Source organism: Pelodiscus sinensis, chromosome 3, assembly GCF_049634645.1.
Source record: "Pelodiscus sinensis isolate JC-2024 chromosome 3, ASM4963464v1, whole genome shotgun sequence".
NCBI lineage: Eukaryota > Metazoa > Chordata > Testudines > Trionychidae > Pelodiscus > Pelodiscus sinensis.
Window position 1 is genome coordinate 98,373,054 of NC_134713.1, and position 24,103 is coordinate 98,397,156.

General features: G+C 42.3%; 1 protein-coding gene across 1 annotated transcript; it reads right to left on the reverse strand.

The window, feature by feature from the left end:
- Positions 1-248: 248 nt before the first annotated feature.
- LOC102448042 (p53 apoptosis effector related to PMP-22-like) lies at positions 249-20,408 on the reverse strand. The gene is made up of 3 exons (XM_006112722.4): positions 19,979-20,408; positions 1,959-2,102; positions 249-1,653 (listed from the first exon to the last, which is right to left on the reverse strand). The coding sequence occupies exons 1-3, from the start codon at positions 20,187-20,189 to the stop codon at positions 1,439-1,441; spliced, it is 570 nt and encodes a 189-aa protein (XP_006112784.1). The 5' UTR covers positions 20,190-20,408; the 3' UTR covers positions 249-1,438.
- Between the last annotated feature and the right edge of the window lie 3,695 nt (positions 20,409-24,103).

Consider the following 24,103-nt stretch of genomic DNA (forward strand, 5'->3'; position numbering starts at 1 on the left):
GGTCTTCATAATTTGTAGACTCTCTTGGGTAAGTTCAGTGTCCTCCTGTGCATGTCAGCAGTGCATTATTGTGTTACCAGAATATAAATGAAGGATAATAAAGTCCCTTTAATATTAAATAATGCATTGGCGAGTTACTTTCCCACCCTCCACTTGCTTCAAAATTCTACTGCAATGGAGTGTAATCTCAGGTACTTTATCTCTCCTTTCCTTTCTATTCCCAGATAGAATTAAGTGCAGTCACCATGTTTGAAACAAGACACAAATGACCATCATTTATTGAGTATGGTTAACATCATGAAAATACCTGAAACAGCTTATTCCTAAACAGATGAACTGCATGCGCGTCAGCCACACTCTGCATTTTTATACAAAACTTTTTCTAAAGCTTCTGGCAAGGATGAATTCATTAATAATAATTAATAGCATGGGTGGAGCCACAACACATTGGTCTATGGTGATTTGGACAGTGTTGCTGCCCATACCATAGGGCAACTTGATGAAATTGACATAACTTTAAAAGTTCCTCAGGACTCTGTAAATTACAGTAAGGGTCTCTCCAGTCCTCAGAGCAGCCCAGAATTTGAAGGGTGAAAGAGTGTCTTAAAGCTATTTTGTTTCCCTCCTGTAGTGTACTAATCTTGTGCTGCTCCTCTAAGTAGGGGCATAGAATCTCATCCATGATTTTTAGGACTGCTTTGATTGCAGTGCACACTACACTGGGATAATACTTGTTTATGTTTTAATGGTGTTTGAAGACAGATTATTTTTCTTCTTACTTCTGGTTCACCTTTGACAATTTAGCTACTAAAATAGACAACAAAAATCACTGAATGTCATGAAAATGGCTTGTTAAATAAGAAAGTGGTTTTCTCTATTTCATCTCTGACTCTGTGTTATACTTTATGAATAAAAGAGAACACATAGTTATGAAGTGATGACTGAATTATTGGCAATAATGGCACAAAGTGGGTTGACAGATTTTGCAGACACCCAAATATCTTAAATTTCCAGGTTAAACTATTTTCCTTGGATGCTTTGCCTCAAAGAGCCAAGATTTGAGTTGTGTGGCCTCATAACAAATTCCCTGAGGCATGAAAGACCTTGTTTGAACATAAATAAAAAAGTAAATGCTTAAAACTCTAATACCAGAACCACTCTACACCCCTACTAGTGGGAAGTAATGGGACAATAAAAAAAGTTTTAACAGGTCAAATAATTAACCTTTACAAGCCCATATCAAAGAGGAAAATTCACAACAATTTAGATCTTCTATTCTATAACTCCAACACTATATTACTACTTGCATAAAAAAGTTTTCAAGCCTTTCTAGTAATTCTTGGTCATAATGCTCTGTAAAAATAAGATAGTCAGTATGTACCTCTGGAATCCAAATATCAAAACAAGAGTAAGGCACCTCTCCTGCTGTTTCTAGTATTTATGGGGAAGTATAAAAATATCTAGGCTTGATGTTGCCCCGGATCTCATCTTCGTAGTTGGGAAGGCAGCAGAAGAAGAATCCCAGGCCTATCTCCATAATGGTGGTGGTCCAAGCAAAGCCATAGGCCCAGCTGAACATATTGACACCTTCCATGTCTATTTCCTTTGTGAACATCACTGGATAAATGATCACGGCCATGATTGAGAACACAGCTGAAGAAAGAGAAAAGACAACCAAAAATAAAGTCAGAATGAGTAACTATATTGGTATCCGATATTTCTGTCTTGATTTTATCACTGGCTGACTTCACCTTTTTTTTTTTTTTTTTTTTAGAGGTTTGAGGTTTTACTACTTGGATGGACATTCCATCAATTTTAATTGATATTTCTACATGCAGCGTGGCTATACAAGTGGACATAAACAGACTTGTTTGTTTGAAGAGTCAAATAAGGCTTATACTGATTTTACAACAGTTACTATTTTTAAAAGGCAACTTTTTCCTCCTACATAGTCTTACCAGCCACAAAGAGCAACCCTCCGATTCCTCGTATATAGCTGAACAGAAGTGTGTCGATGGCAAAGGCTATGATGGCCAGGGCAAAACAAATGACCAGAATGATAAAACCGATAAGGAAGGTGGCGGCAGCAGCTCTTCCCCAGGCTGAAATCAGAAAGAAACTCTATTAGGAAGACAACAATGCAATAGATTCATGCCTACCTTAAAAATTAACTGTTTTCATTTCAAACAAATGTGAGAAGAAGGTACACTCCAGAAAAGAACACAGACACCTACTCTCCTTTCATTGGTTTTTGAGTATACAGAGTGGTTCTGATCCAGCAGAGAGTTAATGCAGAAGGTATGCTATTTAAACAAACATTAATTCTGAGTAGGAATTTCAATATTAAATACTAAGCACTGAGTTAGAAAAAGCAGAACATAAGAACAGCCAGATAATAACCTTATCTTATTTCATGAATACAGGGTATTTGTTCAGCAGCTAGCAGGCATGACTCCACTGGTTATGTCTATCATGACACCGATCCATATTATGCATAGGCATCAAATGATGAAAAGGCTCTTCCTCAAAAACAACTTAAAATCTTCCATTTTAAAAACTGTCTATATTTGCATGTTTGGCATGATTTGGCAAATCTAAACATCAGACACAAACAACCAAGGATAGATCATGACCCTGAAATGTAATGTGGAGGGCACCTTTCATGTATGTTTTTTCCTCTTGCTCATCCTCCAGGTCTTTTAACATAGTGATGACTGCTTCACTTTCAGTAACCATCACGGGAGATTACAGAAATAATCTGTGGTCAGATACTTTCCTCAGTAAGTACTCACTAAAATTAACAGGTGTTTGGATGAGTAAGGACCCAAAAATTTTTTCTGTCACACATAAGATCCTGGTGGATTTTAAATTCAGTCTCTGTCATGTCATATGTTTAGTTATAGCGATGTGTCCCAGACCAGTACAAATACTCTTGCTCTAAGTAAAGAACCTAAATGACTTATTGACTTTCACTGGGACTTGTGCTCCTCAATCACTTGAGCCCATCCTGAATCTATCAAGTATCACACAATTGAAATCAATGATCATTAGATGTCAAGGTGAATTCAGATCTCTCAGGCCATTACTCTTTACACTCCAGAATGCACAAAGTCTTCCAGAGCTCAGATGTTTGAAATACATGAGTGGTGAGATGATCTTTGGACTCAATGAGCCTTGGCTGGGAGAGGGAATACAGTTGTAGATGATATAAAACTACTCAAGGTAGTTAACTCTAAAGTAGGCTGCAAAAAGCTACACATGAATCTCACAAAATTGGATGAGTGTGGAACAAAATGACAGATGAAATTCAACATCGGTTAATGCAAAGTAGTGCAAAATGGAAAATATAACCCCAACTATATATATATAAAATGATGGGGCTAAATTGGCTGTTACCGCTCAAGAAAGAGACCATGGAGTCATTGTGGACAGTTCTCTGAAAACTTCCATTCAGTGCATAGCAGCAGTAAAAAAAAAAAAACTTAACAGAATGTTGGGAATCATTACAAAAAGGATAGATAATAAAACAAAACCATCATATTTCCTCTATATAAATCTATAGTTCACCCACCCCTTGAATACTGCATGAAGATGTGGCCACCTGATCTGGAAAAAGATATATTGGCATTGGAAAAGGTTCAGAAAAGGACAACAAAATTATTAGAGATCTGGAATGACTGCCGTATGAGGAAAGATTAGTAAGACTGAGACTTTTCAGTTTGGAAAAGAGACAACTCGGGGAGAGGTATGATTAAGGTCTATAAAATCAATACTGCTATGGAGAAAATAAATAAGGAAGTGTTATTTACTCTTTCCCATAACACAAGAACACAGGATCACCAAATTAAACTAACAGCAGCAGGTTTACAACAAGAAGATGTATTTCTTCACACACCATACAGTGAACTTGTGGAACTCTTTGTCAGAGATGTTATGAAGTCCAAGACTATAACAGGGGTCAAAAAAGATCTTGATAAATTCATGAAGGAGAGCCCCATCAATAGTTATTAGCCAGGATGGACTGGGATGGTGTCCCTAGCCTCTGTTTGCTAGAAGTTCAGGATGGGTGACTGTAGATGGATCACTTGATGATTACCTGTTCTGTTCATTGCCTCTGTGGCACATAGCACATGCCACTATGCGAAGACAGGATACTGGGCTACATGGATCTTTGGTCTAACCAAGTATTGCTGTTCCTATGGTCTTAGGGAAAAATCAAGGCCAATTCTTGGCTTGTTTGTTTCATTGGATAGCATGTCCCAAATGTGCTTGGGTTATACTGAGTCATTTTCTTCTTTCATGTGATGTTCCATTAAATATGACAACAATGGCTTTATTATTTGCATACTTCTTGAAATGCATGTGTAAAGGTGGCACAATGAAAGGAGTACACACTACATGAAAGCAGCACTAGAATATAAGAAGTGGACTTGCACTCATCAGGGCTGCATTCTTTTTCTCCTGAAAGGAAACATACAAATTATGTGCAACCATGTTAATACAGTGTAGCATGAGGCAGTTTAAGACCTACACAATACAAGGATATGTAGACTATAAAGTTCACATAATACTGATACCTTATCTGTGCTTCTCACAGCAAGTATTTTGTTTGCTTTTTGGAGTATATCAATATACACTGCAGCTATTTCTGAAGTAATATAATAACAAATACTGGGAACTATACCAGAATAGAATTAATGCTGCAGCAAAAAGGCTGAAAAGTTGCTTTTACAAAGGCAGTTAAAAATTCTTCTCAGTATGAGAGAATCTATACTGCAAATAAACACCCATGGCTGGTCCATCTGTGCTGACTTGGCCTCATGGGATTCAGACTAAATGGCTGTTTAACTGAGGGGTAGACATTTGAGCCTGCATTTCCCAGGCTCTAGGTCCCCGTAAAAGGGAAGGGTCCCATAGACTAGGCTCCAGACTGAGCTCAAATGTCTATATTGCAATTCAGTCACCCCTTATCCCAACCTCTGTGAGCCTTAACTAACATGGGCCAGCCACGGCTGCCTGATTGCACTACAGACCAAGCTCTATATACCTTAGGATAAACCAGCTCTATGTCACCTTCCAGCATGGGAAGCCTTCTCACCAGGATGGGAAGCCTGTCAGGTGAGAGGATGTAGCCACTGCACTGCTATGCTTCAGCAAGCCGCTGGTGGTGTAATGTTTGGTCTGATCTAGTATGGATGTTCTAATGGTCCTTTGGCCTTTTAACTAGCTCTAACTTTCACAGCGGGCCAGAACAACCTTTGGCAATGCTGGTGATGGGGAGGGTGTGATGGTGGCAGTGAGCCATTCTCCTCCTCACTCACATTCCAGACCAAGCACAGCAAAATTGGGGGAGGGGGGAAGAGGGGAAGCAGGATTCTGATCCAATCCTCTGTTCTACCTCCTTTTCTCTGAAAAGTTCATTGAAGAATTTGACCATCTCCCATTGCTTTATGTTCCACTTCTATTAGTTACAGTTCACTAAATTCCCCCCCTTATCAAACTTTTTTCTCCCTTCCCACCCTCAGTGCCGGCTGAACCAAGTGACCTGAGGAACCCTTGGTGGTTGGCTAGAAAGGGGTGGGGGTGAGACTCTCTCTTCCACCCTTCTCCCCATCACTGCATGCCACTGACCAGGTTTTTTCTCCTGACAGTATTGGATATGCTTTGACTCCATATGTAGGTATAGTGGAAGAGGCTGGCATACTCTCTGCCTTAAGGGAGTTGGCCATATGGCAAGAACAAACATGTTCATTTCAGGATTCGTGCACCTTATGCATTGCTTAGTCACATAACCATTGTAGGTTTCTCATTCCATCTTCTGAAGAAGAGGAAAAATTTAAATCGAAATTTTAAATACTTAGTTTTGAAGATTTAAAGACTTTAAGATGCTGTGCTCAAACTAAATCTAAGCTGCAGAATGCTACGGTAGAGATTTAGTCTAAGAACAGACTTTTTGTTATTGAATTCTATTAACAATTTTTTTATATATCCTAATTTTTTGTTTGGAGAGAGACCACTTTTATGATGATTTAGATTATCCCAGGGCCAGATTTTGAAAGGGACCTAGCTGTCATTTGTCAACAGCTCCTTGAAGATCTCTGGTCAATGTGCAGCTGCAGTCAGAAAGCTAACAAAATGTTAGGATGAATAAGGAACAAACAGGAGAATTGACTTAGGCACTATAATGCCTTGATATAAATTAGTGGTACAACGTCCTTTGGAATGCGGTGCGCAACACTGACCACTTCATCTGTAAAAGGCTATTGTAGAATTGGAAGGAATTCCAGGATGAGTAATAGTGACTGAGGGATTGGGAGCAACTCTTATGAAGAGAAATTGAAAATATTGAGGTTGTTTTCCTCAGAAAGGAACATAGTAAAAGTATATTAGTGATGCAAGGTTCACAAAAGATAGATCAGAATCTTCTCTCTCTCTCTCTCATTTTTCTTTTGTCACAGCACAGTGTGATCAATTCACTTTCAGAGGAAATCCCCAAGGTGAAGAACTTAGTAAGATACAAAAAAAATATCCAGTTACAATAATTAATTACAATAAACATTTTAGAAAGGATATTAAAATTTGTATTTTGGGCCCTAAGCCAATCTTTACCTATCCTGTACATGCCTCCTATGGGTTTCTTACACTTGTCTCTGAGGCACCTAGCACTGGCCACTCGCAGAGACAGGATACTAGATTAGTTGGACCTCATGTCAGCTTTAGGATAGCAATTCCTATCTAGTGTTAGGTAACATGGGGTACTGTCATCAGCAGGGAGCTGCTGCTGTCACTGAGGGAAGAGTGCACCTCCCTTAGCCAGGCAGCTCTGAGCCCGAGTTCTGATCCTCTGGATGGGCAGAGCTTGTTAAGCAGCTATAGGGCTGTGCTGCTGCACAGTTCAGAGGGAACCTTGAATTGAGAATCCCTAAATACTAGAGCTGGACAGGAAATGATTTTCCTGTCCTGAGAGAATTTTCAAAAGCTCTTGTCTTTGCAAGCAGGCAAGGTCTTTTTTTAGGACGGGTAGATCTTTTATTTCATGTAATGTAGGGTGAAGGAATGGTCTTTCTAGCTATTTTTGTTTGAGTTGTAAATGGATAGACTATCCAAAAGAAAAGCTGTAGTAATAGTATAACTGGGAATCTGAATATTCTTTAATAAGGCAGGATTTCAGTCAAATGTGTGTTTATAGACTTTTATTAGGGATTCAAAGCTAGCTAGGAATGTTGCTGAATTTCTGATTTCCTGACTTACCTCCTCATGTATTCCAGTTTTACATACAGTTGAAAGGCTGCTTAATACTCAAGTAAACTTAATTGGTGGGTTAATGTCTGCTCAGTAATGTCTTCTGTTAAAAACCTAAAAACCCACACTGTTTTTTTTTAATATTTGTTGTTCCACATGTTCTCTCATAACAAGACTTTGAAAATACACCTCATAGCCTAATTGCCTTATACAAAACAAACCGAGGATTTTTGTTCTTGTGTACTACCCCACATTGTGTACAAGTATTCACACCCACTGCATCCCATCCCTTCATTTATGTTCATCCATGGCATGGGCACTCCACTTCATATGAAATAACAAGCATCCTAGGCTTGGTTCATCAGAATAAAATCAAACAGAGCTCAGATATATATCTCCTTCTCTGATTGATAGGAGCACAATTCCTCAACTTTTAATTCCTTCTGCCCCAAAGCTGAATGCATAACCAGCATTTAAAAGAAAAATAAACCTATTATCAGCTGTTCATACATCTCAGCAATTATTTACATTCTTATTACATCAATGTAAGATGAGTTGTTCGTCAACTCAGCCCCTTTGATTTAAAAAAAATGGAAGCTGATATGAAATACCAAATCTGCATTGAAAATAGAATAATACTTTGATCCTAAGACCATACCAATACCAGAGGGCTTCCTGGTATATAGCAGTGAGTTTCAGCTGGCCTGAGCAACTGGGTGGGTCCCAAATCATTGACATAATCTGTATGTATTGGGTGTAAGGTATTACTTGCAAACTGGTTACATGCTAGTCATTAATATTGTTGCCTGGGGTATGCACAGGCTATACTTGAAAAACTATAAATGTGCTGGAAAAATGTTCTTAAAATGTCTTCGGCAGGTAGGGCTTTAGGCACCCCACACTAGACAGAGGAATGTGGTTCTGCCTGTTTGAATGTGTCTTCAGTGTAAATTGAGCAAGGAGAGACAATACAAGCCCATGTATCTGAGAGGTAAACAAAACCATCCAACTAGAGAATGCAGGAGACAGCCGCCTATCCCAATGGGGCAAGGAGAGGGGACTGCAAGAATTAACATATTATCAGGTCCCTGGTGGGCACAAATTAAGCCCCAAGTAGGCTTCCTAACTTTGGAAAACAAAGATAAACTTTGAGGACATAAGCCAGGGGTGGGGAACCCTTTTTGGGTCGGGGGCCACTGACCCACAGAAAAATCAGCTGGAGGCAAAAGAAAGCAAAACAAAAACAAAACAAAACCCTAAATCCTCACTGACCTTGCCCCTGGCTGAGACACTCCCTACAATCTCTTCAAACACCAGAGCCTAGTGGGGCCCAGGCTAGTAGATTTTGTGTGCTCCAGCCCTGCGGGTTTCCCAATATGGGTGCGGGGAGTCCTGAGCCTTGGGGGCCGGATCCAGGCAAGCTGCAGGCCTCATTCGGCCCCCAGGCCTTAGGTTCCCCATCCCTGATACAAGCAGACAGAAAGAGCTATGCTGGCATCTGTTTTTGAGGAGACAAAGAAACCAAGCACTTTGGGCTCTGTGTTGGATCCTGGCTAAGCAGCCTGTGGTGAGAAATCTATTTTGGACAAAAGATTCAAGTTTGTTTTGGTCTCAGAAGAGGCGGGGCCTTGGGCAGAAGGAGTGGGTCTGGATTCGCCAGCCTTCCATGCCGTTCGGACAGTGGCACGTCCCACTCCCTGTCCCTTATAGCAGTCCAGAGCATGTGGCACAGCACTCCAGTGGTGATTTAAAGGGCTCAGAATGGCTCTTATAGAAGCAGTGGCGACAGCTGACAACACTGGGCCCCTATGAATTGCTGGACACTGGGGCAACTGCCCCTTTTGGCTCCTCTTCCCGCCATCAGTGGGACTGACTGGTCTCACTCTATAAGAAATAACCAGACTGGTGGAAGCCAGGGTGAGGTCACTGTGCTGTAAGTAGGCTGCCGGTGTGAGGGCTCTGGGCCAAGGCTGCACAAAACAAAATGACCTAGGGTTACAGCGTTGAGTGACCAGTCACTTACTGGTCTGGGTTGAATCCTAAGTGTCACAGATACCTTACTCTGCTGTACCTTCCTGCTAGCCCAAAAAATAGAATGACCACGTGCACAACTATATTTTTTCTACCACTTCACATTTTTTCTCAAGCATTGCCTATATTCAGTCATTAATGAGTTCAGAGAATTTTTGTTCCATAGTTGAAAGGAAGAGAGAGTGTCATTTGTTTGTTTTTGGGAACTGATCTTATACTCAACTAACATGGATTTCCAAAGCTGATGCTTCCCATTCAGGCTCAGGAAATAATCCAAAACATTTGTTTCAATTTCATACAAACATAGAATGCTTTGGCTGTGTTCACCCTTTTTTTCTTTTTGCAGATGTCCTAGACAGGAAGTTATTGGCAAGAATGTTTGCTGGAATAGCACATTTTACATGAACATGGGAGAATGTTCGCAGGAAGAAAATGTGAGTATCCACATCAGAAGACTTGCTAGGGGTTTGTCCTCACTGCAAAGTTAAACTGAGTTATAACTCAAGTGTTGCCCCTAAGACAAAAAACCCTTAACTTGAGCAGGGAAGGGGGAGACAAATTTTCTGGACCTCTAGGCAAGGCGGAGGATGGGGGAGGGGGGGAAGCTCCATACTCCTAGAAGGGGTGGGGCCTCAGACAGAAGGGGCAGGACTGGAGTAGGCAGCCCTGAGTGCCACTTGGAGCACACCACATCATGTCCACCCTCTAGCACTCTAGGAGCGCTTTAAAAGTCAGTAGTGTCAGCAAGAGCCAGGAGCCCCGGAATCACTGGGCCCGGGACAGGTTGCTTACAATTGCATTCAAAACTATCTATGAGCACCCTCTTCTCCTCGAACCCTCCACTAGAGTAGAGTGCAAGGGATACTAGAGTTTCTTTCCACTCTCCCCTGCATTCTAAAACATTCTGGAGAGGAGGATGTGGAACTTGGGTAGCAGGTTCATCACTGGATGCAGCAGGACTATGAGATCCAGCTGCCTTTCCTGAACCTCAGCCAGATGTCTCAACATGTCCATTTGCTCCTGCATAAGACACAGCATCTCCTCCTGTGTGTTACACTCTTGATCCCTGCATGGTCTCCTGTCCTCTTGCTTATTGTGAATGCTATCTGACAGTACAAGCCCCCTTGCATTGAGCTGGGGCTTGCCAGTCTTGGAGGAATGCATGAGCTCATTGAGCGTGTCCCCCCAAGTCTTCTTTTTCCACCTTCTCATCTGAGATGGTCTCTGTGCTGGTGTGGAGGATGCACCCACAGACCAGGCGCTACTCACATGCGCCACTCACATTTGGTAAAATTTGGCCTTACATCTCTATATGGGCACTTAACTAATTTGTAGAGGTGCTGAAGATCACTTATCTGTTGCAACTGACCTCAGCTATGGCTTTAGATACCTAAAACACTCATATTTTAAAACATCGGCCTATGTGTCCAGTCAAAACAAACACAACACAGCTCCTCATGTGAATAACGAATGCTCCAGAGCTGTTTATTGTTAGTAACCTATAGATACAGAATGAAAAACATTATCTGGAAGTATTCCGTAAATACTTTCAAAAGAAGACTACACGCAAGAAAATTTAAAAACTGCTTATGGACAATTTGCTAACGGAAAGGAAATGTGAATAATTTGCAATGTTTTGAATTGAATGGTAATTAACATAAATGTTTTTGTTTAAAAGCTTCATTTCACAGTAGAATATTATGTTGTGCAAATTATCTTCATTTGAACAAGAAAGAGCATGTTAGCTTGCTGCTAATACTATTTTTGATTCCCATAGAGTTTCTGGTGCTGTGTATTATATGTCAGACATTCATGCCTTTATAATCTAAGGACATTTCCTTCACCTGGTAACTTTAAAGTTCTGAAGGTCCAGAATTTGGAATTGGAATTGCCCTATAACAATATCTATAAATGGCAAAAGGCAGCAAAACATACTATATATTTACAGAACACAACTAAATACAAAAGAAGGATTCCAATCTAATAAAGTTTTGGGCTTACATCATGCAAAATCAAAGCGCAATGCAGTGCACCAGTTTTTTTCATGTATTGTAATAGTAAGACTACGTCTACACAAGCAGGCTTGCAGCTGTATATATGAAGCTGTAAGATTTCTCATGTAGCTACTCTTGGTGCGTCTAGACTACATGGCTCCGTCGATGGAACCATGTAAAGTAGTTTACTCGACATAGTCAATGAAGCAGGGATTTAAATAATCCCCGCTTCATTAAAATAAAAATGGCTGCCGCACTGTGACGACAATCAGCTGATCTGGCACAGCGCAGCAGTCTAGACGTGGCGCGGTCAACAAGGGAAGCCTTTGTTGACCGGTCTGGTAAACCTCATTTCACGAGGCATACTAGAGCGGTCAACAAAGGCTTCCCTTGTCGACCGCACCACATCTAGACTGCCACGCTGTGCTGGATCAGCTGATTGTTGGCACAGCGCAGTGGCCATTTTTATTTGAATGAAGTGGGGATTATTTAAATCCCCGCTTCATTGACTATGTCGAGTAAACTACTTTACATGACTCCGTCGACAGAGCCATGCAGTCTAGACACACCCTCTATGCCCAATGAGCAGAGGTAGCTCTTTTTGTAGAAGATGGTCTCCTGTCCACATAGTGCTGTCTACACCAGTGCTTCTTAAGCAGGGGGTGGGGTTTCATGCTTTTGAGCAAAATAAGTTTTGTGGATATAAGTGGTAATGTAGGCAGCCTAACTGCTGGTAATCAGGGGCTTTTCAAACTCAAAACAGACTGTTTCTCTTTAAAAGCAAACAAAACTTCTCTTTCTTGTCATCTTTCTATTTCCAGACAGCATTAGCTACACACCTAATCAATACATTTATTGGAAAATCTTGAGTCCACAGGTTTGGCATGCCTAAAAACTCTCCTCCCTTTGAGGGGAGCAGTTCAGTTTAGGAAGAATTTCAACTTGAAGAGTTTTTTGTTCGGCTGTGCGGGTTTTCCCCACCCTTTAGGGAGCGGTTCAGTTTCTCTCCTCAGCACACACACTTGACATGCAGGAGCTTGACTTAGAAGCCAAGTCCAATAAAGCTTTATGCTAATGAGGGATCTTCCCTGATGCTTAGCACTATGAAGGGAGCCACACAGGGTGTGGAAGAATCATCAAAGGGAGTAGCAGAGGAGTGAGTTAGGTATTAAAAGTAATTTGCATGCCAATGACTCAAAAAAAGACTTGGTCAGGAGAGAGGCATTGAGTACCCACAGTTCACACCAATTTCAACAAGAATTGTGGGCTTCCTCAGAATCAGACCATAATTATACAGGTTTCGATGCAACAGAAAATGGTTTGCCTCCTTGAGTCTATTTTGAGATACACACCTTTTCCAAAAATATCTAGTTAAAATGTAACGTATTAATAAACTGATCAAGGTAAATAATGTCAGTTAATCACAAGATAGCATGTTACAGCTGTTTTCTAGCTGTTACTACTTCAGGTTGAACCTCTCTAGTCTGGAACTTCCTGGTCTGGCAACATCCATGGCCAGAATGGTTTTAGTGAGCCAGATGTCTGCTGTTATTTAGTTCTAATTTACCCCAAAATGTTTTCTAAGAGTCCAGGAAGCAGTGGAAGTGTTGGTAATATTAGGGACAATATTGACCTCCCATGGCCTGGCAAATTCTCTGGTTCAGCACTGGTCAGAGAGGTTCAATCTGTATTTGGACAGAAGACCTTGTCAAGGATTAAAAATGATCTGATTAAACTAAACTACAGATTAAAAGGGATCTTCTTTTGTAACTCAGCCTTACAAACAATGATTATTAAGCAAAAGATCAAAGTGTGTCCTTTTTCCCAAAGCTTCTTCTCACTCTTACATTTGGCTGAAGCACAATAGATTTACATCTCATTTTGAAAAACAAGAGGTTTTGATCAGATAACTCTTACTCTGCAGTATTTATCATACTGTGAGCAAACTGTGTTCAAAAACCTTGTTGTGATTAGCCTTAATTTCAGAGAGGGAATTTCTCTGGGTAGGGAGTGACTGTGAATCTGGAGCTAATTTTCTGATAGAAACTAAATCCTTCCCACCCAAGAAACAAAAAAGTCTGAAGGGAGAGACATGATGCTGTTTTCTCATTTCTTCTCCCTGTGACTCAACAAGAAGGGGATATTAACCATTTTTGCTTCTGTACTGTTAATGGCTGTTGATAAGTTGGTTAACATGTGATTGGGGATTAACAGCAAGTGTCTATGTCATAGTTGTATAGTTAAGGCCAAATTCTGGTATTTTTACTCAATATTGAGGCTGCAAGGTCTAGTGAACAAAGTACTGGATGAGAATGACGGTTATATTCCTTTTATATACAAAAGGAAATATTTCTGCTCACAATGCACAATCAACCTGTGGAACTCCTTGCCAGAGGTGTTATGAGGACTTTAACAGGGTTCAAAAAAGAACTAAATAAATTCATAGAAGTTAGGTCCATCAAAGCTTATTAGCCAGGATGGTAGAAATGGTGTCCCTAGCTTCAGTTTATCAGGAGCTGGAAATGGATGACAGGGGAGGGATCACTTGATATTTTTCTGTTCTGTTCATTCCCTTTGGGATCACCTAACATTGACCTCTGTTGGAAAACAAGATACTGGGGTAGATGGACCTTTGATCTGACCCGGTATGGCCTTTCTTATGTACTCGGTGCAAATAAGCCTACCATTTCATACTAAATCTGAAGGACTCAAACCTGCATTTGTCCTATGCAAGGGATTTTTCATTGAAACTGATGCAAGTTTAGCTTATCCAAGGACTGAATGCAGGAGCAGCAAGATATGAGAAAATAGACAAGTTGCATGTATTAAAGATCCTTTCATGTTATTGTGCATCACATTCAACTTAGCAAAACAGAAGCAATCATGTTCCAGCAACAGGTAACAAGCATGTTCAGACTCATCAAAAGCCTGAGGCACAATACATTAAACATTTAAAAAGTGGCTAAGACTGTCAGAGGCACACCTTGTTCTGCAGAGCTCATCAGGAAAATGAAAAGGTGTGCCAGCTGCAAGCATGTGTTCACAAACCGCAAGCAGAGCCAGTTCCCACACAGACACAGTCAGTATTGTGGTTGTCATCTTTTCACCCCGCCTTTTGTCAAAGCTCAAGTGTACTATCCTTTTCATTAACTTTATATTATCTGAAGTTTGCCACTATGGCACTAAAGTATAGCTTGATGTTTTACTGTAGCTTGTTCTTCTTTTTTTTCCCCTAGACCCTCCATACTTAACTAAACTTCCTTGAGAATAAAAACAACCTACTTTTCACCAGCTGGTCTCAGTGACCTTCAGACAGAGGAGATTTTTTTCACTTTAAAGTTATATCAAATTACTTACTCTAGAGTTAAGAATTTTATATTAAAAAAAATTGTCCTCAATGGAAAGTAACATCTTAAAGTAAGTTTTCAAGATTGGATAATTAATGAATTTGGGGTGCCCTATTTGATACACCTATGGTCTAGTTTTCAGAGACACTGAGCATGCAAAGCTACAGATGAAGTCAATGGGACACCTAAAATTAGTAAACATGTTTTTAAAATATGGGCAGTCACCATTTGATGTCTCAGCTTCTCCATATATAAATAGGAGATTGTATTTGCCTATTGTGTTGTGAGGATTAATTCACAGGTGTTTGTAAATTGACTGAGATCTTCAGTTGGAAGGTACTATAGAACAGTAGTGCATTTGTTGCAAAAAATACAGAAGAAGGAAAGATCATCATGAAAAGCCCAAAACCAGTCAGGACCAATGTTCTTTTTAAACTGCACTGCAGCATATAGCTTCACTGATAATTAATCAGCCCAGCTCAAAGGAGCCCTGAGCCTCTGACTGGGTGAGGCTGATTAATCACCTGTGAAGCTGTGCTCCTGGCACTTAGAGTTAACACTGGCCAGCACTCTACATTTCATGGGCCCAGATCCACAAAGGAATTCAGGTACTGCAAGTGGGACAGTATAGTCCGATACAACATACCAGTAAGTTATTTTTAGCCCGTACAGGGTACCAGAAAGACTCCCTGACAGTCTTTCCCAACTCCTCCACTGAGTTGCTGCATGTCTGTGTATGGGGTTAGGACATGGGGGAGGGGTAGGACTGGGAGTGCGACAGCAGCAGGAGAAGCTGGCTGTGTTCTGTTCCTTTCCACATTCGCTGCCCCTCTCAGGGGAGACAAATGCAGAACTCCCAGCCCTGCCTCCTCCAGCCCTTACACAGGCACCACAGCTCTGCAGAGGGGCAGATGCTGGGAGTTCTGCTCCTTCACCCACTGGGAGGGGCGCAGTGAAAGGAGCAGAACTGCAAGCAGCCTCTCCCATCAGGTAATGTGGGATAGGGAGGAGAGGTGAAGAGCGTGAGGGTCCTGGGTTGGGGGAGGGGCAGAGTCATGTGGGTGGGCACACAGGAGGTCAAGTGGCCTCCATTTCCTGGTGTGCCCTCCCTTCCCATACTGGTAAGAAATGTTGTTTACTTGCACCACTGTCTTGTAACACTGGGCCTTGCAGAACTGAACTTTTAGGTGCCTAGAAAATTGCAGAAACAAACAGCACCATGCATGCCAGGCCAAAAAAAAATTACCTAGGCAAGGACCTGCCTCACAGCTTTTAGCTTAATGGATAGTCACCCAGGATGTTGGAGGTCCCTGGTTTAAGTCCCTTCTCACTTGAAGAGCAGAAGGAATTTGAATAGGACTCGGCCATCTCATTGTTCAAACCAATAAGCTATAGAATCATTCTAAATCTTTGACAGGCCCAATTTATATTTAATTATTCACTTGATTAATCAAGGTGGAACAATGTTAATAGGCGAGACTGAGGGAGCCCACATCAGAATATTTCATAGCAAAATGTCTACTAGACCACTGACCTTACAGAGATGACAGATCCCTGTTCAAATCCCTTCTACCCCTTTAGGAGTGGATAGAAACATCCTGGGTATATTCCCTAACCACAGAGGTAAAGGATATGAGGGAGGTCTGCCTCCTCTCCCCACAGCTGCATAGTATGAACTCTCTTGAGGAGCGGGATCAGATGATGTGATCAGAGGCTACCTGCCAGGTCAGGCACACAACTTAGGCATCCTGTTGCCTGTCTTTCTTGTTGTCAATTCTTCTGTGAATCACTAGGCACTTAGGCAGGGGTTCTCAAACTTGTGATACCGTGACCCTCCTCTCACTTGCTCCTGACCCCCCTCTCCATTGCTGCAACCACCCTCTCAGTTGCTCATGACCCCCCGGGGGATTGGGACCCACAGTTTGAGAAACGCTGCACTTAAGCCTTGTCAATAATGTTGGCATTTTTTGTCACTAAAAGTTACTATCTTTTGGCAACAAAACAGTGAAAGTGTTTACACTGCAATGTGATTTTTGTCAGGAAAGACACCCAATTTTGGTGACAAAAAGCTTCCAGCCCTGAGAGACATTTTTTATTTTTCCCTCCCTTCATCGTCAACAAAGAGCCAGTGTGGACTCTGCTGTTTATTTTGTAGAGAGAACTGCCTTCCACCAGTATCGCACAATGCTTGCCCTGATGACTGTGCTCAGTGTTTTGTGATCTCTGCTGCCCTGTAGGCAAGTACCCCCCTTCCCTTTCAAAGCTCTGGGAAGTATCTGACTGCTTAGTGAGCTGCTCCATTTTGGGAACAAACAAAGAACAAATCTTTGGAATGCTCTTATTCTGCCCTGCTAGGAACACAGACAGCTGCTGTAGGGGAGGGGCTGGAAAGACTGCTGTGCTACTTCGACATTCCTTAGCATGGACTGCTCACAGAGCTATGAGAAAATCCCAAAAAGCATGGGGATCAGCTCTGCCTTCCCACAACACTGCATTGTGGGATGCTTACCCACATTGCTTTGCTCTGTCAACAAGATGCTAACAATGTAGGCATGAAATGTGGACAATGAGACACAGAAAATATGGTTTGACCAGTTTTTACTTTTGGTGACTTTTGCAGGTCAGCAGCACTTTTGTCTCCAAACCTTCCCATTGTAGAGAAAGCCTTGCAGTGAGGCCAAAGTGCACTTGCTCAGACAGGAGATATGCACCCACCTGCCTACAGAAAAGCTGTAGCGTACATGTTCAGAAAAAAACTTGAGCCCCCAATGAATTTAGGTATTACAGGATCAGGCAGCAAGCAAGTGAGAGTTTTTTGGCTCATAGTGATATGTAAAAATGGGACAGACTCTTGAGTCTGTGGGCCAGATGCTAAGTATCTTTGAGGATTGCATCCCTGGGGCCTACGAAGAAAACTGTACCATTGTGGAACTGATTAATAGAACATTAATATGAGGTTGGGGAGGGATCCCCAAAGGAAATAAGGGGTAGAAAGTAATCACGTGAACATCAGCACTGATGAAACTCCTGAGAGCGGGCAATTCAGATGAAAGTTCCAGCAATGGTTAGGCCTAACCAGTGGTACATGGAAAGATTTGTTTTTCATAAAGAGGTCTATTAAGGACCAGGAAAGTGTTGTGAAATGCTAACCAAAAAATGCTCCAGTCTTCTACTAGGTGCTGGACTCTCTATATATCTTCTCTATTTCTGACCTCTATCTATTTGACTTGGGGGTTGGGAAGGGCTGGGAGGCATTGCGCCTCCATTCACCACACACTCTTCTGAGGTTCAAACGCCATCAGGCATCATGTGGGTGTCCAGGAACCAAGACTGTTAATCCTCCCTTTCCCCCACTCAGGCTATGTCTAGACTGCAGGCTTCTCCCAGGAGAAGCTTTTCCAGAAGATATCTTCCAAAAAAACTTCTTTTGAAAGAAACCATCCACACTGCCAAAGAACATCGAAAAAGTGATCTGCTTTTTCGACAGATCGTGTCCACACTGAATGGACACTATCTTGCAGGTAAGCTGTGATTCATATGGGCAGAATGGCCACCAGAGCTCCTGTGCTTTTCTTCTTTCCTCTTCTTTCGAAAGAACTTCCTCTTCGCCGTCCACACGAGCCTTTTTCCGAAAGTGCCCTTTCAGAAATAAGCTTCTTCCTCGTAGAAAGAGGTTTACCAATGCTGGAAAAACCCCTCTGTTCTTTCAATTTTTTTTCAAAAGAATGCAATTTCAGTGTGGACATAATTGAAGATTTTTCAGAAAAAACACCATTTTTCTGAAAAAACTGTGTTGTATAGACATACCCTCGGTGTTTCCATGTGTTCATCACTGGGTTTGAATCTGACCCTGGAATTTATTTTAATATAGTCTTTTGTGGGCTGATTTCCTGCACTTTTAATACTAACTTAGCTATGTTATCCTTTAACTTCTACTATCTTAAAAATGTCTGAGTCAGAACAGATTTAAAACCATTTATCTACTCAGTTATAAAAGATCAGCCATTTATAGGGTCGGATTTCTTAGAGTTGTCCTGCTGCAGCATGTTCGGTGAAGATAATCTATGCTTTCCTGTCAACATAATAAATCCATCTCTGTGAGAGGCAGGAGAAGCTCTCACCAACAGTGCTGTCCACTCTGGTGCTTAGGTCATTGTAACTTATATCAATTGGGGGAGGGGCTTATTCACGTCCCTGATTAACATAAGATAGACTTAAGGAAGTGATTGTGTGGCCTTAGAAATGGAAAAGGCCTGTTAAATTAAGTCCACTGGTCTGCTGATGCAGAAGACAGTCCCAAAACAGATCAAATAGCAAGCATGCTTGAAAAATTCCACTAGACCAGAGAAAATAATATTTTTCTTACTAGTGAATTAAACACCATTATTTTTTCATTGCCATCGGTCAACGCATAATAGGAAAGTGAGCACTATTTATGCATGGATGGTACATTTTCATGATAATTTTGGAGGGCTGAACCAAATGGACACTAAGGGTCTCTTTCTCTACTGTTGTGAACCTTGCACAGACATTTACATATGTGGAAGGAAAGTAGGTGCAACATGCTACTATTCTGACTTGGTAGTATTTATACACACTCTTTACACAGAAGTAAATAAGAATAAAGGCTGCAAGAATGCAAGAATATAGTTGAGAAGGGCCTTTATGACTTGAATTAACATTATCTAAGTGACATAATGCGAGACCAAACTTTTATCAAAACTGCTCCAAGTATGAAAACCTTAATTCAGAGCCATTTCAAAGAAAAACACATGTACTCTTTTTAACTTTTGTTTCCTAAGCATGTCACAAGAGATGTGGTGTGCCCCCTTACAATTTTAGAGATACATTCTGCTACCTGATGTTTATTGTGGATATCTCTGCTTCACAACTCTTTTTTTTTTTAATCTCAACATTTTCTTGCTAGTGAAAGACAATCCATTTTATTAAATCCAGGTTTGCCCATACAGCTTGTTATTTATTATTTTATGGACTGGGCCTGCAAAAATTATTCACTTCTGGAAAACGGAGCTTGTAGGTTATTAGTTATTTACAAAGAAATTAATCTCACATGGCTCATATATTCCCCACTCTACATTTCCAAATATATCTTTGTACCATAAAAATATGTACCATCTAGCCCTGTGAAAACTGCAATAATGCCTCTTTTCCCTAAAAAAGGTCACCCTTGTTCTACTCTTCTTCCAAAAAGCTTAATGTATTTGAATGGTGAGCACTATTTTATCCCACCAAATTGTTCTACATAGAGAACTTTCAAACACTAGAAGCATGAGCAGAGTAGGGGTAAACTCGGTCATGTGACCTCACTCAGTAGGGGCTGCCACCCCCATTGCAGTCACTTACCATAGTCCATAAGGGAGATGCACTTCCAGTTGGGATCATTGTCGAACTTTGTACAACTTTCCCATAACGAGGCTTGATGCTGATAGGGCAACGTCTCCGACTCCAGCCAGCCCTTGCCGGCCAGTGCAATGAGGCCAAAGATGACCGCTAAGCCTAAGAGCAGAGGCAAGATCCATCTGCACCTTGTGTAATCGAGACCATACTGCACCATCTTGTGGACTGGTCAGTGGCTTCTCAAGAGGACAGGTGAAGAGGCTGGTGAGCTTTTCTGCTACTGGCTCAGTAGTGTGGGACAAAGGAGTTTTATGAAGGCTCCTGGGAAGAGTGTGTGTATCTGTTTGAATGTGTGAGTGAAAGCAGCTTTTTAATCAGAACAGACACTGTAAGAGGAAGCTCCACCTAAATTCCAGTGACTAACAGCTGAAGCTGTAGCAGTAACCTGTTGAGCTGCAGAGAAACTTGAGGGCTGGGCTCATCTGGCTTCTCTTTCCTCTGCTGATTAGAAAACAAATCAGGCTCCATTATACTCCCCGGCCCCAGGGGGTTAACCCTTTTCTGGCTTTCACTGGAAAGAGCAATTTGCATTAAACAAAAGCAACAAGGAGTTGGGTGGCACGTTAAGGCTAACAAATTAGGGCATCCACTTTTAAACATCACCCCCTCAGATGTTTGAAAAGAAAAGAAAAAAGGAAGGGATACAGAGGCCTTTTGCAGAAATGTGGGGATGGCACAAACTACATTGAATGTAATGTAAAAAATAAATATGACATAACAGTTGTACGCATTTTATTGTTCATTTTGTATTCATTAAACTCTTCAACTTTTTTCATTTAAATGGAATGGAAGAGTCACAAAAATTCCAGTTTTCTGTGGGTCCCAGAGATCTTGCTATAGGCATACTGTATTGCAAGGTCCATTGTGGATTAGAGCATCCATTTTTGTAGTGTGGGCTTGATGCCTAATTGAATGCCTTTGTCTATGAAGCTGTGACAGGGCAATCAAGGTTGAATGTTTCTTTCCTGTTGAAATTGTGGGCTTTCTATCATTAAGGCCCCAGGTGGGCAATAATTTTTGATGGGGGGGCCACTCCAAGAATTTGGAAAGTGGTTAAGGGCCGCACTCTTCCATGGTATTAATCAAGTGGATGCGGGGTCTGAGATGGAGGTTGGGTAAAGAAGAGAGGTTGGGGTAAGGGAGGGAGTTTGGGTGAAGGAGGCACTTGTGACCTGGGCTACTGGACTGGGGTGCAGGAGGTAGGATTGTGACCTAGGGCAGGAAATTGGGGTACAGGAGGGGGTTGAGAGATTTGGGCTAGGAGCTAGGGCATTAGGGGACTGTGATTTTGGGCAGGGGATTGGGGTGCTAGATCTGGGAGAGGATATGGGTACAGGAGGGGGACAGAGGATTTGGGTATGTGGAGTAGGGGACAGAGAGTTGGGAAAGGGAGGAGCTGGAGGTGCCAGAGGCAGGGTCTAGTCAAGAGACTTACCAGCCAGCAGCCCATTCCTGAATCAGCCTCCCTGCCTACCAGTGTTCCCTCTAAGCTGCACAGCTTCACGGATGATTAATCAGCCCTGCCCAGTCAGTCAGCTCAGTGCACAGAGCCCTGAGCCTCTGACTGGGCAAGTCTGATTAATCACCTGTGAAGCAGTGCTGCCATGCAGCATAGAGGAGGAGTACGCAACCCATGGGGGGTTGCAGCACTGGGCTGGCCACCACTTTTTCCCCCAGTTTAGCGTATGCACGGCGGGGGCAGAGGGAGCAGCCACGCTTTTTTTTTTTTTTGCTCAACCAAAATTTCCCCAGGGGTCGCTCCGCGAAAAAGGTTGTGCACCACTAGCATAGAGGGAACATGGTTGCCTGTCCTGCCCCCGCACAGGCAGCAGCCATGTGCTCTGGAGCCCTTTGTGCTTCGTGGCTGCCTGTTATTGAAACAGGCAGCTCCCATTGGCTTGTTTCTGGCCAGAAACCGGCCAATGGGATTGTGCTGGGGGTGTGAACAGTTCCTAAAGCTTTCCCCTCTCCCCTCCATACTCACAGTTTTTAAAGAAAAACTGCCCCATAGCCCCAAGGTAAGTAGGGAGCCTGCCTGGGGCTCCCTGCAGCATCCAGGGCTTGGTGGGCCGGATATGGCCTGCGGGCCATATTTTGCCCAGGCCTGATTAAGGCCAAACCCATGACTAACTGGAAGGGTGAAATCAGACAATGTGGGTGGGGGCCTGCATTCTTGACTGTGCAGTTATTTGTTTAAGATTCTTAACTCTCTTGTGTGCATTGTTAAGAGAAAAGTGTCTGATCTTAAGAGACTATTTGGCTTTGTCTGTGTACTTGCTTTGCCGCCAGAGTGTCTCTGAAGAGATAAAACCAGAGCTCCCACACCCAAGAGGATTTAGGGGATGTGTTTACATAGCTGGGGGCACATCAGGGCTAAGGCATTGGTTCTGGCATGTGCAGTTAAGAAAGTTAGACTGCAGATTCACACTGCCCAAGAAGAGTGACAGAAGTGAACTCTGTACCTGAAGTGCCCTTGAAACCCAGGAATCTAAGATTATGTCTCCACCACAGCCAGGATCAACAGAGTAGAAACTGATGCACCAGTGTCTAGGAACACCCCTTTCTGCATCAATTTTCTATGGGGGTATGTGATACTGTATGGAATTTGGGGAACACTTTGAGATCTTCTGAATATCAGTATGTAGAATGTCAATGAGTTATGCCATGCAAGATATTTGCAAAAAATATTATAATCTGCCAAATATGAGCATCTCATTTTGTGTTTGTGTCATCCTTTGTATTTTGGGTTATGGCTATATCTTACAAAATTTGTGCTATGCTTCTGGGTGACACTCACAGACAGTTTGATAACGCACTGCCTCGCCTGATTGTTGGCTCTTCAAGGACCATCAGCTTTTCAACTGGCCCATTGAGAGAAGACCAGTAATACACACTATGACTCAGCAAGACATGTAGGGGCATGTCTATGTAAAGACCTTTAAGGCTTCCAGGCCATGTGCTGGGCAGCTTGCATTTGGGACAAAGGAAACAGAAGGCACATGGCAAAAGGAATATAAAAGGAAGAAGCATCTTCTCCATCTAGTCTTCATTCCTGCTTCCTACCTCTGGTGTAACCTTTCTACAAATGAAGGTCCGAACAAAGAACTGAATGACCCATCCAAACTGTGGATGGGTTCTAATGGGAATTTTAAGCCAGCAAATTCACCAGCACTGCTAAGAATCTGATGGACTTTGAAGTCTTTGTATGTATGTGACTGTTTGGCCATTTAACATCCCCTTGTTTTTCTTGTCTCTGTATCATAAACTTTTAATTTAAGATGCTAAAGCAGGGATGGTGTTGGCAAGGGGGAGGATGCAGTTCTGTGCACTGCAGGGAAACACTCCCTGCAGACACTACCCCCTGTTGCTCCCATTGGCTGGGAATCGAGGCCAATGGGAGCAGTGGGGGGGGGGACACAGTACCTGCAAGGAGTGCTTCCCTGCAACTTGCAGAGCCACGCAGCCATGTATGGCCCTTGGGAGTTGCGCCATCTAAACCCCCCACATCTTTCCTCCCACCCAGACCCCATATGCCCATCCCCAGCCCACTCCCTGACAGCCTTCTCCTATAGTCTGAACCTCTCATTTTGCACCCCATCTCAGATCCCAGGAGGACCCACAAAATCTACTATCCCTAGACCCCCCCCCCAGACAAGTTAATCTAGCCATGGAGGTAACCCCTGAGCCTCAACACCTACCCCTCAGCCTCCCATGGGGCTGGGGCTTGAGGGCAGTGGAGGAGGGGGTTCTGCTTCTTATTTATGTGTGGTCCCAACTGATTTTTCTGTAGATCAGTGATCCCTAGCCCATAAAAAGGCTACCCACCCCTGTTCTACAGGATTGGCAAGCCATGTGATATTTCGGGTAAGAACCATACTTATAGTGATCTGGTAATGTGGCTGACCCTTGGGGTCAGAAAAACATTTTGTGTTTGTGAGCGGAGTTTTTTAATATTTAATTTAATTTCTCACTGTGGTGGACTTAGCTTCTGACTGGGAGCCAAAATGCAATAAAAGGGGCTGTATGATTTCTTTTTTTTGTTTTTTTTTGGGGGGGGGCTTCTTGATAACT